General features: G+C 36.6%; 1 protein-coding gene across 7 annotated transcripts in view; it reads left to right on the plus strand.

The window, feature by feature from the left end:
* Positions 1-19,777, plus strand: part of LOC110453707 (liprin-alpha-1-like) — a 56,123-nt gene that overhangs the window by 22,687 nt on the left and 13,659 nt on the right. For 3 of the 7 annotated variants that reach the window (XM_021502784.1, XM_021502788.1, XM_021502790.1), the window contains exons 11-20: positions 203-323; positions 1,845-2,062; positions 2,457-2,637; positions 7,092-7,184; positions 10,620-10,759; positions 11,425-11,609; positions 14,058-14,136; positions 17,859-17,940; positions 18,526-18,726; positions 19,037-19,212. In XM_021502784.1, coding sequence (XP_021358459.1) covers positions 203-323; positions 1,845-2,062; positions 2,457-2,637; positions 7,092-7,184; positions 10,620-10,759; positions 11,425-11,609; positions 14,058-14,136; positions 17,859-17,940; positions 18,526-18,726; positions 19,037-19,212 — 1,476 coding nt within the window. Of the gene's footprint in view, positions 1-202; positions 336-1,844; positions 2,063-2,456; positions 2,638-7,091; positions 7,185-10,619; positions 10,760-11,424; positions 11,610-14,057; positions 14,137-17,858; positions 17,941-18,525; positions 18,727-19,036; positions 19,213-19,777 lie in introns of all 7 variants that reach the window. The other 4 variants (XM_021502786.1, XM_021502785.1, XM_021502787.1 and 1 more) reach the window with 4 other exon arrangements.

The raw sequence follows: 19,777 nt of genomic DNA on the forward strand, positions 1-19,777 counted from the left end.
ATTTGAGATTCAAGTATGCATTCATGTCTTTGTCCTTGATATTTTGTGCTAAATCAACAGCAGCCTTAGGCTCTGATCACTATGATGTTGACTAGGGTATAAAGATAGACATTTAAAATTCTTTAGTTAGAAATACATGTATACAAAATGAACAGACAGGAAAACTAGTTTCCAGTTTCTAACACTGACTTGTTCGTTACAGTGTTGACTACAGGACTGGATACAGCATGACATCTAGCGTTGGTCCCATGGAGAGCAACATGGAAGTGTCGAGACGTATGAACAGAGGCCGGGAACAGACCATGATGGAGGACCCAGGCAAAGTCAGTCTACAGGTGTCCCATACTCTAAATCTAGATGTGGTCTTGTTCTGTAGTAGTGCTAGTTCTACAAGTGTCATACACCCATAATTCAGTAGTGTTTAAATGGGATGGTTTTGCATGTTTGTTAATTTTGTGTGTCACCTATGAAGAGAAGGAAACATGCGGGTCACTCTGTAAACATTCCTGTATAAACGTGTTGGAACAATCACTCTTGTAGGAATACTTTTATTTTCATGAAACTTTGGACAAATACAGTATAATTTGTAATATCCCCTCAAGATCAATTCTCACCGGGATAGGAAATTCATATGGCATCTGTGCCCAATTCAGATTTTGGCACCAAATTTGCATGAAATTTCCTACAAAATCGTAGTTTTGATTACCTACTGAAAATAGATTTTGAGCCAGAACTGAGATTTAATATGGCTGTCACTGACTCTTGGATTTCTTCGACTCAAGTATATATGAGAAACTTTTGATAAATACTCGTACATTTGTATAATCAAATAATCAATGAAGTTTGATTTTGACCCAGATCTGAAATTTAGTATGGCCACCAGTTGCCTTGTTGGATTTTGACATCTTAGATAAAGTTTCCACGTGATAATTCTGGAAGAAATTTGATATTCATGAAACTTCTGAAGAAATTATCGGATTTTAATGAAATTTCCTGGTATACTTATAACCCAATTCCCTCACTCAAGTTTGATGCTGGACCAAATTTGTAACTATTTTTTATAATAAGGCTGCTGCAATTTGATTGGCTTATGGTTTCTGGATGATATTTTTAAAGAATAATTAGATTTCAATGAAATTTGCCATGTTTATATTCTAATATATGTCCCCTTCTCAAATATGATCCTCAGGAAATTCTCCCGCATGTTTATTGAGGCTGCTGTGACCTAAAGGCAGATGATTCCACCTAACATGATATCTTACAAAAGAATTATGGAATTTCCATGAAACATTCTTACTACTGAAGTTAATTACTCAAGCTTAATGCCAATATGGATGCTGCTGAAATCTCATCACCAATAGCAGAAAATATTGCATGTTATTTCTTCATCACCAAGCTGGTGAAAGTTACACATCAACTTCCATGAAATTCTTGTTTTAAATGTTTTTAAGTTTTTGTCCTGTTTGGTGTCTTTGGTATACAGTGGAGTCTATTTTCTTTTATATGGACATTTGAAGACTATAATTATAATGTTTATGTATCAATCTTTTAATTTTTGACAATTTTTTGCAATAAACCTAAACATTTCACTAAAATTTTAACTTGGCAAAGTTTGAAGGTAATAAAAATATATCCTTCACAATATTGAATAATTGCCAATAATTAGAACTAAGCACATGTGTAAATAACCTTGCATTCTCTATAACATATAACCTGCTGCAGTACTTTGCCAGATTCATTGATCTGAGATACTTAAGTAATCCACAGTAGGTTGATAATCCGGTTGATTGACATTTCCTGTTTGTGAACAGTGTCTATAACTGTATTGCATTATTTATGGCCAGGTAAACACACTGAATGAACAAGAATGGGAGAAGTTGCAGCAGGCACATGTGTTAGCCAATGTGCAGCATGCATTCGAGTCGAGCGACAACGAGGGAACAGATGATAACGAGTCGGTGCTTGGTGCGTTTGACATGCTGTCGCCAAGTGGACACACAGATGCACAGACGCTAGCCTACATGCTGCAGGAACAGCTGGATGCCATCAATAATGAAATCAGGTAAGTACAACTGCAAAAAACATTCAAGTAAAGTTCCCCTGAGGTTGTTTTCATTAATGTTTATACTTAGTGTATCAATTTGTTAGCCTGTACCTTGCTGGGTTCCCATAACAGTCTGTTTTCCAGGTCTGCTAAAGACAGATGTTAAGTCAGGTATAGCTGAGACAAAGTCATTCACACAATTATCAAGCAGTTTACCCCAGGAGATATGACTTTCATAAATCAGAACACACTGGTTGAAAAACGGTCACAGGTTTGGTGAAGCTTGAATTTGGATTTACCAGTATTTCAGTTTATCACACTGATGTGTTTTGCTGATGTCGTGTGTACTACAGTAATGTGCTTTTGTTGTGTGTACATCCCGCAATTAAGTAAGTACTGATGTTATTTGTAGGCTGATCCAGGAAGAGAAAGACAGCACGGAGCAGAGGGCAGAGGAACTAGAGAGCAGGGTAGGCAGCGGAAGTCTAGATACGATCACCAACAGGTGGCGAACCTCTCCTCCGCTTAGCGGGAGTTCAACTCCAACCCCGCATACTTATCAATCAAGAGACTACCTTCAAAAGTACCATACTGTAAGTGCGGGAGTCGGGCAAAGTCATCATGGCAGCACTCGCTCAATGAGTGACACGACCTGCGGTCCCTTATTTTATCGCCTCCGTACACGCACTGCTCAATATATTTGTCGTGTTTTTATTGGTGTACATTTAAAATTGCCCTTCCCTTTGCTGACTCCCACTACCGTTGTTATTGGTAAGCATGCTCTGCCTTTGACCAACCAATCAAAAGCTTTGCTATGGCTTTAGAATTCTCTCTTCTGTACTTTTTTTATGATTATCAAACTTCGCAAAAGTTTTGTCTTAGATGTGAGTTTCCTATTTACAGTTTTGACCGGCAGCAGTTTTAGGGTGCAAGTTTGTTTCTGGATAGTTGCTATGCTCTCTACTGACGGCTGACATTTAAGCTGTGGTTTGCAAGAACACAGTGCAAAATGTTGTATGTTTACATTTTTCATTGACTCAATGAGCACTCTGAATCTTTTATGGTATCTTTCTGACACAGGGACACTTTTCCCTCCTCTTGGATCATGGCACTCATTTCAACGCCTGCCCATCTAGCGTCTGTCCTACCCCAGAGACCTCGCCTTCGCTTGCTCTTAGCCTGTTTTCATCACGACTATCATCCCTGTCCAGTGTTGCAGGGTTCAGATTTTAACTTGACCAGTACATAAAGCTGATGACTTAGCTGGAGTTTAATGCTGTAGAAAACTGGGCAGAAAATTAGATTCGTTTTAGCTAAATTCACTATCTAAGAAGCTGCTGACTTATGTCATGGAATGGTTGATTTTGCAAAAGCTAAGTTTTAAAAAATCAGGTCATATACTCGCCTTGACAAGTTGATACAGAATCTAGAACAGTCGCCATTAATATCAAAAATAATTTTCCTATCAGCAACAAAATAGCATACAACATCTATACAGTAACCCATATGATCTATAAAATTACTCTTATGGTGCTCTGCAGTAAATGTATAATGAGCATTCTAAAGTTACACAAGCATATATATAAATATAGGAGGCATCTAAATCTGCAGTAGAGAATTTGATTGTACATCAAAACATTTTACTACCAAACATTGATTTGAACATTGTTTAAAGTATATACATCCAATAGTTTGGATCAAATTGATGAGAAGCTCTCATTCGGCCATAATCTAGCTATTTCATGGTTTACATCCTTTGTGTGTTAGTTATACAACAACTTACAGAACTTCTTAAAAGTATCTAGGTTTGAGCAACCCTTTGAAAAAGTCAGAATCACATTAGCATACTGGGTGCAGCAGATGATTAAAGACAAAAATTCATAAAATCGAACAAACTTACTCATTTTGAATGGAAAATAAATCCTATCCATGTGGATGTGGTTGTTTCATATTTTTTTATTAATATTTCTGGTAGCTATCTTAACGTTGTTTGTCTCCGACAAGTTTATTGGCAAGACTTGTATTCTTCTACGAGAGTAGTGTGAATATAATGTATTAATCACCAAACATATTATTGCAAAATGTTTGGGACTGACAATAATTAAAATGACTCTCCCTCAGGATTTGGTTAACAATTAGAACTAATGAAGATCTGTTTACACTATATATAGGAAAAACTTATCATTTGAAGTACATTTTTATACAACTTCAGCATCAAATCTAAATAAAATTTGTCAGAACACAGACATGATGTATTTTGACAAGCTTAATGAGATCGATTTGTAATGAGGTACTATCCGTTTGTATTGTAGATAATCCAGTGATAATCAAATATATTAAACATCTATCACTTTTACAGACAGTATAATCATCCCTGTTTGTTTTTTCCCTCATCCGTTTCCCTTTCTGTTTTCTGCACTACTAAGTCACGTTTTTATTTTATTTCATTGTTTTTTCACTGCCATCTTTTTTCCTTCTGTCTATTTGATCACCTCAATATATTTAAGTTTTTTGCTCATTGTGTTTCAAATATTTATTAGTTAGAATTTGTTTATAGCCATTGAAGCCTTCCAAGTGATCAAGTCCAGGGATTTTTGAAGACAGTTGTTTCACACGGGTCAATAAACCAAGTAAAATGGAACGATTACGCCCATTTTTATCCAGACTATAATTTACTTGGCAAAACAAGCTGAACTTCTTTCAAAAGTCATTCATGAATTAGCCAAACAAATCCTGACAAATCTCAAAGGATTTTGGAATGGTATGCCATGAGCTTGCTTCTTCGAAAAACTTACTGTTTGCTATAGTAAGTTTAGCATAATTTTCGTATTCCAACATAAGTAATGGTTAAAAGACAGAGCAAGGTTACCATGACAACTGTCACACAGCATGATCGATGTCGTACTGTTTTGGTATTGTCATCTTGAACTGATTTCCAAGTCTCATGTTGGAGCTCCCTATGGTTTAAAGCTCCCTTGCATAAACTTCGTTTCAGATCACGAATGCATGTTTATGATTTACAAGGGCCAAGTGTTCAAAGTTTGATTGCCGGGAAGAAATCTTCAGTTGTGTTGCTATCCTAAGGGATCATTTAAGCGATTTGCAAAAATGTCTGCAATGGAAAAAATCAGATGACTGTTGAATTAATCTGGCTTTGAACAAGTGGTGCTGTTGTAGAGATACTAGTTAATGTTGTGGCTTATCTAGCACTAGTTAATGCTAGCTGTGTGTAGAGTAATGATTGGTAATAAAGGAGCAGACATATAACACTAATCATCTAAATTATAAAAAAGTAATTGTTTTAGTATCTAACCTGCTAGAACTAACTACAAATTTCAAGTATAGAAGTTGTTAAAAAAACTTCAATAGTTGATTTCTTTGAACTTTTTGAAATGTGCTAAAACAAACATAGAATGGTTAAGAAAAAGTAAAAAATAATTTAGAAAATAAAGTTCTGTATCTCTTACCCAGAATACCCTGAACAAGTACTTCTACTTCTAAATGGTAATGACCAAGTATAATGGGGTTCAATTGTAGCATCATCACCGGTAATAATTAATATGTACACATTATCTTGTATGATAAGAAAGATAATGACAGTTAATAATAAAATAACACATTCGATGATTAGACACAGTGAATCCTACCCTACATTATCTGTGATATATAGCAAGTCAATTTTGATAATACTGCATATCAGTTGTGATAGACCTCTGCACCTTATAATGTTAGAAAAAGGCAATTAAGACAGTGACTGGGCAGTACAGTCCAAAACTAATATGAGTGCATTGTGTTCATAATAATAGAAACAAATAAAACTTAAATTATGAAGTGGTTTCATGATGTTAGAATATCAAGAGAAAGAAACATTTCCAGAGATTTTGTAAAATAAAATTAATACTCTTATGTAACATGAAATAGTGGATGATAAATTTTTGCCTGAAGTTGTTAGTTTTGTAAATGACGTATATATCTGCATTACTTTGTGAGTGTTCTTCCCATACATCTGAGTGTAGTGGTAGAATTGTTGTGGCAGTGAAAAATACACTAAGCATTGTTGTTTTTTTTAATTTTGCATCCTTGATTCTCCAAAATTTTCTTCAAAGTTTTTGTAATGCTTTAATAAGTTCTTTTTGATTTCTTTGATTATTGAATATGAGAAATTTTATTGTAAGGTAAATCCTATGACAATTAGAGAATAATTTACCATAAATTATAATTATTATATTTATTTTATGACACTTAATGAATAATTTACCATAAATTATTATTATTATTTTCATTTTATAAGCTTTGAAAGAAATGTCAATGTATATAAAATATTTCAAGTTTTATGGATAAATGAATAAGTCAGTATGTGAAAATCTTTAAGAAAGAAGATATTAAGTAACTTAAGTTCTAATAATTGAATAGAATTAAAACTCTTAAAGTGTCATAATACACTCTATTTCATTCCAATCTGTTTGAGCAAAACTACATTAAATTTTTCAAAATTCTCAATTTCTTAAACTGGCCAAATTTGACTAAGATTGCTACACATGATTATAGCTTTCATGTTGAATAATTGTTTATTAAAATTGATAGCTTGTGGTCCATAGTGTTTTTGTTGAGGTTATAATGTGTAAACATTTTGCCTTGGCCCCCACATTTTTAAATAATGGATATAAAAGAAACTCCTGAGCTACTTGATATTAAAGAAAAAGTCATTGATTGTACCAGTAGAGATCAGATCAGGACCTACACAACTAGCAAAGTTGTTTTTTAAGGTTTCATATGTTAAGTGAAAACTGCTTAATATATATGGGGGGTGGGGGGATCGAAAAAGATTGCTTGACAAAATTATAAAAAGGTAAAAGATAGGAATGGGATAGAGTGTAGAATGGTTATTGTAATAAAGAACAAACCAGTTGGCTTCACTGGCTATGTAGCTGATCAAATACGTACAAATATTTTTTAATGGATGATATAAGGTGATCTTAGCAAATGGCTAGACTTTAGGGGTGATCTGCTGGCTAGGATGTGTATTGTATGCATTTGTCTCTGACAGGCCCCGGCAGGAATGTCCACATCCCACCTGTATACCTACTCTTCCTCTAGTCCCCAGCTTGCCACTACTGCTGCTGACGGCGCTGTTAACCAGGTAAACACTGGTGACACACAGACACACGCCCGCCTTTCCTCGCACCTTGTACCTCGTAACGATATACTTAAACTAGAAACTCCGTTTTACAATATCAGCTAACTCTGGTGACACACAGAAACATGCCCGCCTTTCCTTGTACTTTGTAATGATATCGGCTAACTCTGGTGACACACGCCCGCCTTTCCTTGTAACTCGTAATAGTATCGGCTAACTCTGGTGACACACGCCCGCCTTTCCTCCCACCTCGTACCACGTAATGATATAGGCTAACCCTGGTGACACAGACACACATCCGCCTTTCCTTGTAACTCGTTCCTCATAACAATATACTTAAACTAGAAACTCCGTTTTACAACATGGCTAACTCTGGTGACACACAGACACACGCCCGCCTTTCCTCGCACATGATACTGTGTTACAGTGCCCTTTAACTAGATACTCTTATTTACAATATCAGCTAGTTCTGGTGACACACAAGAATGTAGTATACTATGCTTTCTCACAGATAGTGACATAGTTTATAGAGGCAGTAACCACGGCCTCAGGCCATATGGGTAATTAGTGTATTGCTAGAGCAAGAATTCCTAACAAATATTTTTTTAAAAGAAGAGTGCAACATCAGAATTATCACAAAGTTGTTCCAAGTTTTCTACTAGCCGTACATCACTGGGTCGCAGGTTCGAGGCCTACATGGGGCAGTCGCCAGGTACTGGCCGCAGGTCGGTGATTTTCTCCGGGAATTCAGGTTTTCCTTCGCCACCAAAACCTAGGACGTCCTTAAATGACCATAGCTGATAAAAGGAAATAAAACCAAAACAAACCAATGTTCCAAGTTTAACTCCAGAATAGTCATATTATGTCTGCATTCTAACTATGTAAGTATCACACTATAAAGATAGTTTCTGCACATATATATTCCACTTTATGTGTATACTATAACATAGGTCTATATATAGGTCCTCTGTATTGTCTCTTGAATCTATAAATAGAAATTAACCCATTCACCCCTGAAGACACATTTGAACTCTTCCAATTCAAGGGTTGGAATAGTTCATTATGAATCATCAGGGATGACATGTATTCACCTATCCACCCTATATGGAATTATAAGATACATGTGTATAAGTTATGTGTATTACAGTGTATGATAACTGTGTCAGTAGCTTTATTGGTAATACACAGTGTATACATTACAGTAACTTTGTTATGATATTCAATATTTACAGTAATATAATCAATAATTTGTGTGTGTAATATAATTTATAATGAATCGTGTTATAGTAATAAAAGCAATTTTCAGACCATGAAATACAACGTTCTGTATTGCACATGTGCAATACGGAAAGTTGTATTTATCTACCAGCCGGAACTACATTTTATGGGAATCCCCTTGTCATGGCGAACTGAAAAGTTCCCTGTATTTGCAAGAAATATCAAAGTTTATAAAATCTTTGTATCGATCTCTACCAAATACGGAAGGTATGTGATAAAAGCAAGACCACACACTTGTGTTTTCTACCGAATCAGAAAGCACTCATTTATTGTGCGGACGTATATATTCGTCTGTGCAATAAACTTGTGCCTTCTGATTCGTTAGAAAAACACAAGTGTGTGGTCTTGCATATGTATACCGGTATACACGATTGTGTCGTATGTTCAGGTACAAAATGAGAATATTGTTAGTATGAGTACAACACATTTAACACAAGGTATTGTTACTACAAGTACATGTACAACATTTTATATATCTCAGTGTCCCTGACACTTCAAATAATATTCACAATAATATTGAATAAATTGTTCAGATTACTACAATTTCATGAGTGCTGTTTCATCAATATCATTTCATTGGTGTTACTCGCACTAAAACACCATAATTAACAGTGAACCCTTAAGAATCGATGACCAAAAACAAATAACGGTGTATATCAACGGAGTTAACTGTACTTACTCATCTTGCCAGTATAAACTGCTGTGCTTTCAATACATGTTGGCCTGTATTTCATACAATTACAATTAAATACGTAAAAATACAGTATATCCCGTCAATATCATCAATTCATAATTTCAACCCAAAAATATGCTGGCATCTTTAAACTGTAAAAAGGCCGCAACTTAAATTCTGTGAATGCTACGATATCCCACCTTGATAAGGTTCAGAAGGAAAAACTTCAGTTTCTGCAAGTAATAAGTAAAGAGTAAATCATTACTAGTGTACACACATTAATTTCTCCATTTTTGACTAACTCTGATTTGGGAACCTGGAATAATTGACTTTATTGCTGCTATACTTTACATGCGCTTACAATTCTAACTCCCTAACATGAGATGCTAGACTGCGAGCGAGCTTGAATGGCTGGTCAAACAGGCATTTTCCTCAGCACATCAATAACAACCTGCGACAAGGTCAACATAAGTATGGTTACTTCTGAATGGTAGTCTGGTACACTACTTACCCTAGTCCATGGTACAAAAGTAAGGTAAAAGTCTCACTAGTACTTTACTGTCAACTAGGTAACAATTTACTGTCACAGCTGTTGTGGGTAATACAATGTTTGTTGTGTGATGGGAGGGACTCCTCGGGAGAAACTATATACTTATAACTCGGGACATAAAGGTTGAGTATGCAGACGAGCATGAATGTTAAATGTTGTAGCCTGCAGTCCCACACAGAGTTTACACATACGATGTGTGACCTCACAGTCACCACTATGGTCGGGATATCACCACGACTTTCAGCTCTCTAGGCAGAAAATGGAATTCTCATATAAGAACATTTTTTTTAGAACGGAACCAGCTCTACTGCAGATCATTGCAAATATTTGTATTTTGTTATTTTTCTCCACAAATTTTTCATTTCGATCACATGAGGAAGTCTTTTGATCAATTTGAAAGTTTGTGCAGTGTTTCAAAGTTATTGATTAAGGAATTACAAAAAGATGACCAGGTGTTAATGAAAACAAGAGGCTGATGGAGTTTGCAGTTATTACTGAGTTATAAAAGATGGCGGTCCTTATGATGGGGAAACAGATACCTGAAGGTGGTGGTGTTTGACCGCTGTATGGAGTGTGGTACCAGTGTGGTAGTCAACAGTGTAGAATCTAAGGAATAAGAGCAGCATGACAGTAAATAAATATTGTTGATCATGTGATGCGCAGTGTTGTGAGTCATGTGATCTACAGATAGTCCTGGTCATATAATACCAAAATTGGCAGCCAAATGAATTATCATTATAAATAATTAGAGCTGATAGATACCACTGACTCTTTAGTAGGATAACCTGTTGATACATGTATGATGTAAGCTATTGCAATTATTTTATTCTGATTTTAACTAAGTTATGTGTGTTAGCACTTTAGTATCCTGTAGTGCTATGTAACATTTCTCTACCATGGTAGCCTTGCTAAGGATGTGCCTACTCCCATATTCTAGCCTCAGTACAGCCGCGATGACACAGCAATAGATGAGGAATCTCGTCAGATAAAGTGTGAGTCTAGTCCCCCTACCCCACGATCTCTTCGCCTGGAGAGGGTCGCGGCTGCCATTGCCCAGAGCAGTGAGGACACACCAAGGTGTGTATATAACAAAAAAAGGGTATTCATTTCATTGCCTTACAGCAGCATGAAATCTGAAAGTCAGCTTGTGATTCCGGAGATATCTTTGTATAATGATAGTTTTATTTGTGTCCAATGTTACCAAGTTCATTATATATGTAATAGAAAAAAGAAAAACTTCAGATTTTGGTTACATTTGCATCATAGCTAACCAGAGTAAAAAAAAAAAATGTTTTTCACGAACCACACATAACCTAAGAATTAATTTACAATAGACATAATTTGTTGTAAGTTTGATGTTTATAAACCAAATTCTTGAAAGGAGACAAAATTTGACATTGTTGTCAGCTAGAGTTTACTATAATTGTGTTGCTTTGTAAGTGTTACTGTACATGCACGGATGGATGTGTCTATAATGATGCATATCAAAATTTCTCTAAAACATAAGTCGTAGAGAGAATTGCCATAATCAACTGAATTCCTTCAAATTTCCGTTGGAAAACACAAATATCAACTGCATCTGAATTTAAATCCTGCAAATTTTTCTCATTGGAAATTTAATAGATTTCTTTTGGATTCAACAAGCAATGGTATCAATTCTTATTAATTTCCAATCACTTATTAAACCAGGATTTGTTAGTAGATTATAAGATGTTTCGATTAAATCTGCCTTGTTGTTGTAGTCGGCCAGTGATAGACACGACCCAGGTAGCTGCTAGTCCCTTCAGTAGCAATAACAGCAGTCAGGACTCCCTACACAAAAACAAAAAGAAGGGCATCAAGAGCTCCCTCGGTCGCTTTTTCAGTAAGAAGGAGAAGGGCAAGGCCAAGGACAGTATAACCAGGGAGTTGCTTCCCGCAGGTACATGTACGTCCAAATCAATCTTCTAACATGCTTTTACATGTGTACGTCTGAATCAATCTTCTCGCACGCTTTTAGTGTGTATGTCTGAATCTATCATCCAACACGCTTTTACATGTACGTCAAAATCTATCTTCTCGCACGCTTTTAGTGTGTACGTCGGAATCAATCTTCTGACTGCTTTTTCATGTACGTCCAAATTAATCTTCTAACACGCTTTTACATGTAAGTCCAATTTGTCTTTCAAATGCTTTTATGTGTATGTGTATAAATCTATGTCTAAAACAAACTTCTCGTACACTTTATCGTGCAAGGTTAGATCTTTCTTCTCACATTCCTTACTAAAATCGTCCTGTTAATGATCAACGTTGTACAGCTTTGTTGTTTTTGTTATGGCAGGGACCAATCTGCTAGAAGAAATATAATGTATTTCTACCTTAAATTTCTTATGAGTATAAAATGTTTAAATTTTCTTTGTAAGCAGCTTTGTTGGAAGCTGTCATTACCGTGGCAACATTGTTACAATCAAACATTGTTGCCATGGTCATGTGTAACTTACATTGCTGATGTGGTCATGTGTAACTTAAATTGCTGTTGTGGTGGTGTGTAACTTACATTGCTGTTGTGGTCGTGTGTAACTAACATTGTTGTTGTGGTCAGTAATAAGGTCAAAGGTCAACTTTAAGTGCTAGTCGGGGTTCAAATGTCAACATGGGTTAAAAGCTTTAACAATCTTCTCCTCAAGTTACATATGACCTAGGGTCATGATATTGGCCAGTAGGTGCCTGGGATAAAGTGCTATAAAGTTTCCTCATTAAAATGACCTTGACCTACTTTCAAGGTCACAGGGGTCAAATATGTTAAAAAACTTCAAACAATAATATCCTAAGAACCATTTGGACTATAGTCATGATACATTGGTATGTTATGTAGACCAGCAGGCAACTTTTTTTCTTAATTACTGTAATGAAGGCAAAGGTCAATGTTAAGTGCTTGTCGGGGGTCAAAGGTCAACATGGGTTAAAAGCTTCAACAATCTTTTTCTCAAGTTCCATAAGGCCCAGGGTCATAATATTTGGCCAGTAGGTACCTGGGATAGAGTGCTATGAGGTTTACTCATTAAAATGACCTTGACCTACTTTCAAGGTCACAGGGCTCAAATATGTTAAAAACTTCAAACAACAATATCCTGAGAACCATTTGGACTAGAGTCATGATACTTGGGTATGTTATGTAGACCAGCAGTGCAAATTTTTTTCTTTATATTACAGTCATAAGGTCAAAGGTCAACTTTAAGTGCTGGTCAGGGGTCAAATGTCAACATGGATTAAAAGCTTGAACAATCTTCTTCTCAAGTTCCATAAGGCCCAAGGTCATGATATTTGGCCAGTAGGTACATGGGATGGAGTGCTATAAAGTTTCCTCATTAAAATGAATTTGACCTAGTTTCAAGGTCACAGGGATCAAATATGTTAAAAACTTCAAACAACAATATCCTAAGAACCATTTGGACTAGAGTCATGATACATTGTCCTTAACAGCTCAGAGGATTTTGACCAAATTATCTGGAGCATCATTGGCCAAATGGTTCTCAGTTTTTTATAAACGGAGGGTATGGTCCCCCTGGCTGCAGAGGGGCGGGGCCAAATAGGGGGAAAATAGGTAAATCTTTAAAAAAAATCTTCTTCTCAACAAATAAAAGGATTTTGACCAAATTTGTTCTAGAGCATCTTTGGACAAAGGAGCCTCAAGTTTGTATAAACGGAGTGTGTGTCTCCTATGGGGGCAGAGGGGCGGGGCCCAATAGGGGAAGTAAAGGAAATGTTCTATCTTACTGTACAAATGAAGGGATTTAAACCAGATGCAGTCTGAAGCATGCTTACAGACAAACGAATCAATTTTGTATAAACTGAGGTGTGTGGGCCTTCTTTGGGGCAGATGGGTGCCCCTGGCTCATTACAGGAAATTTGGTCTGGAGCATCATTGGCCAGAGGGTTCTCAGTTTTGCATAAACAGAGGGTATGGCCCCCCTGGGGGCAGAGGGGCGGGGCGAAATAGGGGGAAAATAAGGAAATCTTTAAAAATCTTCTTCGCAACAAATAAAAGGATTTTGACCAAATTTGTTCTAGAGCATCTTTGGACAAAGGAGCCTCATGTTTGTATAAATGGAGGATGTGGCTCCTCTGTGGGCAGAGGCGCGGGGCCAATAGGGTAAATAGAGGAATAAATTTCTCCTACTATACAAGTGAAGGGATTAAAACCAAATGCAGTCGAAGCATGCTTAGGGACAAAAGAATCATTTTGTATAAACTTAGGTGTGTGGACCCCCTTCTTGGGCAGATGGTGGTGTGTAACTTACATTGCTGCTGTGGTCATGTGTAATTTCATAGCTGTTGTGGTTATATGTAACTTACATTGCTGCCATGGTTATGTATGACCTGCCCTTTGTTACAGATATGGGAGATGGTGGTGCTGGGGATGCCTTGACACTGGGTCTGGGACAGTCAGAGTATGACAGGAGGAAGAAGAAGAAGTAAGTATTAATGTAGAACCATCAGCTCAGTATTTAACACACAAGACTGCCAGCTTGCCTTCCTGTTTAGAAACTCATCAAAATATAGATTGCCAATTCTATGTCAAGGGGCATAACTCTGTAATGTCATTACTGAAGTATTTTTACTTAAGAGATGTCAGTTCTGGTAAAATCTCACTTTATATGGTTCTAAATATTAAAAACATTTTTTAATATTTTTGGAAATCTCCATTACGTTTCTGTTTATAATGAATTGAATTTGAAGATTCTTGTATGAAAGTTATAAAATTAGTGATGTATTTTGTGACTGTGCTAGGCAGTATTGAGGTAGCAGAGTACAGTAGAGGGTTGTGGCCATGGGTGATATTTTTGTTAAATGGCTAACCCCTGTATAATGATATGTAAAAAAAATATAAAAATAAAACTGTACTAAAATTGGTATAAGCATGATGAAGTGGGCTATGTGAGCTTCACATTTGTAAAAAAGAAAGAAGATTTCTTTGGTTCGAGAATAAAATTTTGGCCATAATACGAAAGGGTGCGTACACATGAAAAGCTAGCTTTACAGGAGGTAAAATTTTGACAACAGCACACGACGCAAAATTGCAAAAAATCAAGTTCTACAATTTTACTGCGACCCAGATAATTCTGCAACCAGGTAGGTAATCTTTAATTTCAGACAGAGCTTAGGAAAAAAATTACTACTTGCGGGGGTCAAATTTTGGGTTAAAAATAGCATTTTTTGGCATTTTTTGGTAATTTTTGATGTGGTAACCATGGTTTTCACACAAGTGACATACATAGAAAAAAGAGGTTTATACACTTCTCAGTGCTTTATATGTATTGTAAATGTAATGCAGTTTACAAATATATATACATGTATACATGTGTTGTGTAGGGTAAAACCGCTGTGTTTACATTTCCTCGACATGTGCCTTGTTTATCAGAGTCGGGCCATTTCTACTGTATTCTGCTACCATATACACATAGAACTTGATTTTTTCTGAAAAAATCCCTTTTTATGCTTGATTCAGCTTCACTTTCATTCATTAATACTTAAAACTACTCAAAAACGCCAAAAAACCCGTTACATAGATAGGTCTATATATAGGTCATTAGCCTGTTACCTGTGGATGTATAAAGAGAGGTAACTCGCGCTTTCACAGGCACTTGTGAAATTCTGCAATTCATCACATATGTGTCAATTATGTTATTGGTAAAGTTGATACCAAACATCAAATAGTTCACAGGCTATCTCCTGATGCATTCATACTAGATTTCAGTCTGTTTCACTCAGTTCAGCACCCGGTAGCCATGGTTACTAATACATAAAGTTGTATTTATTGAAAATGGGTAAAAATGGGTAAAATATCTGTTTTCATTTTAATTACACTATTTTAGATGTTTTTTTCCACTTGATTCAGCATACAGATGAAATAAGCAAAGTCAGTAATGTCAATAAATTTTATTTCCATAATTACAGCTGAAGAAAATCTTTTTTTTCTAGCGAAATATGTTAAATGAACAATTTCTGAGGGTCACTGTCAATTCTAGGCGAGGAAAGTAAATAACGGTTGCTATGGTGGCACTTGTCTGATTTCTCAGAATATCTTACATTTCTGTGCTGTTCATCGGTTACGGGAAGTGTGTCTGTTGCTAGTTTGTTGTTGAGATGGGTTTCCTAGTGTTCAATATTTTGATATCAGTGATCCTCGATGATGTCATAGATGCCCATTGATGACGTCATAGTTATGATGACATCACAGTTACTATGACGTCATCAAACAAGACAGTAACATCATAGTATCACTGTACTGTTTGTTTTCTACATGCACATGATCTCAAGGCATCATATTTCACCCAAAAAGAAATTTTATTCATGAAAACTACAAACCTATTCAAGTTTTCATTTTTCAGATTACCTCCCTTTGTTGGTAGTTTGAGAGCAGAATTGGTAAATACACTTTTCAGGAGAATTCATATTACTCGGTCACTATTAAAGTGAGAAAGGAAACGGATACATCATTGTGTTCATTGTCGCATTTTCCAGACATTTAAAAGGTTTTGATTAAATTTTGGGGAAAAAAAAGTGATGTATAAGGTAGCAGAGTACAGTAGAGGGTTGTGGCCATGGGTGATATTTTTGTTAAATGGCTAACCCCTGTATAATGATATGTAAAAAAAATATAAAAATAAAACTGTACTAAAATTGGTATAAGCATGATGAAGTGGGCTATGTGAGCTTCACATTTGTAAAAAAGAAAGAAGATTTCTTTGGTTCGAGAATAAAATTTTGGCCATAATACGAAAGGGTGCGTACACATGAAAAGCTAGCTTTACAGGAGGTAAAATTTTGACAACAGCACACGACGCAAAATTGCAAAAAATCAAGTTCTACAATTTTACTGCGACCCAGATAATTCTGCAACCAGGTAGGTAATCTTTAATTTCAGACAGAGCTTAGGAAAAAAATTACTACTTGCGGGGGTCAAATTTTGGGTTAAAAATAGCATTTTTTGGCATTTTTTGGTAATTTTTGATGTGGTAACCATGGTTTTCACACAAGTGACATACATAGAAAAAAGAGGTTTATACACTTCTCAGTGCTTTATATGTATTGTAAATGTAATGCAGTTTACAAATATATATACATGTATACATGTGTTGTGTAGGGTAAAACCGCTGTGTTTACATTTCCTCGACATGTGCCTTGTTTATCAGAGTCGGGCCATTTCTACTGTATTCTGCTACCTGACCAGAGTCTGTGGCAGGTCCTGATCAATTCACCAGAGGATTTAGGTCCGAAGGTCCTGATGAATAAAACATTATGTTGTTCTAAAGGTATAAATAGCTTGTTCCTTTCAGTTTTCCAGACATCACTTTGTGTCACTCTGCATTCTGCATCTTACAATCTCAACGTGGAAGAATCTGTTTGATCCTGTGAATGTCTTAAAACGTCCAAGCTATGTTCATTGATAATGATGTCTTCTGCCGGAGCTGGACAATACCCATATATACAAATGCATGTCTCTGAGAAAACTGGAATTCTCTTATATTTATTCAATTTCCTGAAATGGAATGGCCTGTTGGAAGTGACACTATCAGTTTCTATCCAGTGAATCTTGCTGTATCATACTTGATAGCTAGGCTATCATGACTCCAGTGTGGTAGGACCCTGTTGTATCACATCCCGTAGACTACCACAACTTTCTTGATTCTCCAGTGAGAACTGTCTTTTTGTAGAAAAAAAAATAATGATTAATTGATAAATGATAAGACCCCCCACCCCCACATCCCATCTCATCACTATTTGAACAGATATTATAGATTGGGCTCAATCCAGTCCAGGTGTAAGGTCTTCTTGCTTATTGGTTGAGGTTCAGGAGTAAATGTACCCATTTTGACACCATTCTAGCTTACCACCAGGTTACTGGTTTTACTTTCCCTATACAATACATCTACACTGCATGTAACCTGTGTGCCAACCATCAGGTTACTGGTTTAATTTCCCTGTACAATATATCTACACTGCATGTTACCTGTGTGCCAACCACCAGGTTACTGGTTTTAATTTCCCTATACAATGTATCTACACTGCATGTAACCTGTGTGCCAACCACCAGGTAACCGGTTTTACTTTCCCTATACAATACATCTATACTGCATGTAATCTGTGTGCCAACCTCACTCCCCTCTCACCCTTTTTCTTCTTCTATCTCCAGGCATGAACTTTTAGAGGAAGCCATGAAAGCAGGTACACCATTTGCCCTATGGAACGGCCCCACAGTCGTAGCATGGCTAGAGGCAAGTACATTCATCATGCATTGCTCCATATTCATGCAAGCATTCACACCTTAATTCTGTTTTCACAACTTGAGAATGTTGCCTAGGTCATTTTCTTCAAGAAATTTCCTCTTTAACTAAGTAAAGATATCAAGGTGTTTTAGGCGAGTAAGAGATCTAAAAAGAACAAAGAGATTAAAGGTCATCAGGGTTCAAGGTGAATAATGTGGAGTCCAGAGGCAAGTTACATAAGCATCATTTACTTGCATTTTATTTTCATGCTGTATACCGGGAAATTTTGACGCATTATAACTTTCGCCTTTTTTGCCCTCCCCTATGACAGCGAATTTTAGTACACAATATGCAATATATAGTTATTACATGTACAGGGCGAAATTAACAATTGGCAAACATGGATTTTATCAGAAAAGGGTGAATATTTGACTGGGCGAAAGTTTACTGATATACAGTTGCTAAGAGTTGAAATTCAATTATATTCCCTGATTTACAAAGCTCAAAACACATTAATAGTTTAAGAACAATTTTGTATATTCCAATAAATAATTTGTTGTTTTGTTGATGTAATGACATGTGTTTGTTGTGTAGCTGTGGGTGGGGATGCCTGCATGGTATGTGGCAGCCTGTCGAGCTAACGTCAAAAGTGGAGCGATCATGTCAGCATTATCGGACCAAGAGATCCAACGGGAGATTGGCATCAGCAATCCCCTGCATAGGTTAAAGCTGAGGCTGGCCATACAGGAGATGGTCAGCTTGACCAGTCCATCAGCCCCTAAAACTTCCCGAACTGTAAGTACTGACCACCAGTAGAACAAGAACTGTGTTGAACACTTTAGAAGGAATGCATTTAGATTAAAGAGAATGTTTCAGATATCCACTTTTGAAGCTAACTTATAATTTTTGAAAATGTATGTATTTTTCATTTGATCCTTTTTCCATACAAGTTGCAAAAATATGATCATATTCTTGATTTTTCTCTGTAGCCATTTTGTTTTAAATCATAAAATTATCAGTTGTTAATCTGTACCTTATATTTCATTGAGTACCAAATCCTGACGTGAATGACTTCTCATGTGCTGTGTGCCTTGTTTTATTGCAGACCTTAGCATTTGGCGACATGAACCATGAGTGGATAGGTAACGAGTGGCTGCCATGTCTAGGATTACCCCAATACCGCAGCCACTTCATGGAGTGTCTGGTCGACGCTCGCATGCTCGACCACCTCACCAAGAAAGATTTACGTGGCCAACTAAAAATGGTGGATAGTTTTCATAGGTAAGCAGAGGATGAGGACTTCCCATACTTAACCAGAGATGCCTCGAAGATCATGTCCTTAAAAGGGCATAAAATGGATCCTGGATTCCAAGATTTATCATTCTATAATTTATTAGCTCACCTGGTCCGAAGGTGAGCTTATGCCATACCGTGGCGTCCATCGTCTCTGGAACTAAGAAGTGGATATCAACCATATTTGACTGGAAGCATCCCTAGGTGGTGGTGATTAAAAATTGTACAAATGGTGGGGCTAACTCCCTTGGGGGCTGAGAGGCGGGGCCAATAGGGGGCAATTTGGCTATATTGCTACAAACGACTTCTTCTGTAGAACTGTGCACTGGATAACAATCATATTTGATCAAAAGCATTCCTGGGAGGCAGGAATTTAAAATTGTACAAATGGTGTGGCTGACCCCCAGGGGGCTGAGGGGCCGGGCCAAAAAGGGTATTTGGCTATACTGCTTTAAGCGACTTCTTCTCTGGAACTAAGAAGTGGATATCAACCATATTAGACTGGAAGCATCCCTAGGTGGTGGTGATTAAAAATTGTACAAATGGTGGGGCT

This window comes from Mizuhopecten yessoensis, unplaced genomic scaffold, assembly GCF_002113885.1.
Source record: "Mizuhopecten yessoensis strain PY_sf001 unplaced genomic scaffold, ASM211388v2 scaffold7491, whole genome shotgun sequence".
In the NCBI taxonomy this organism is placed as follows: domain Eukaryota; kingdom Metazoa; phylum Mollusca; class Bivalvia; order Pectinida; family Pectinidae; genus Mizuhopecten; species Mizuhopecten yessoensis.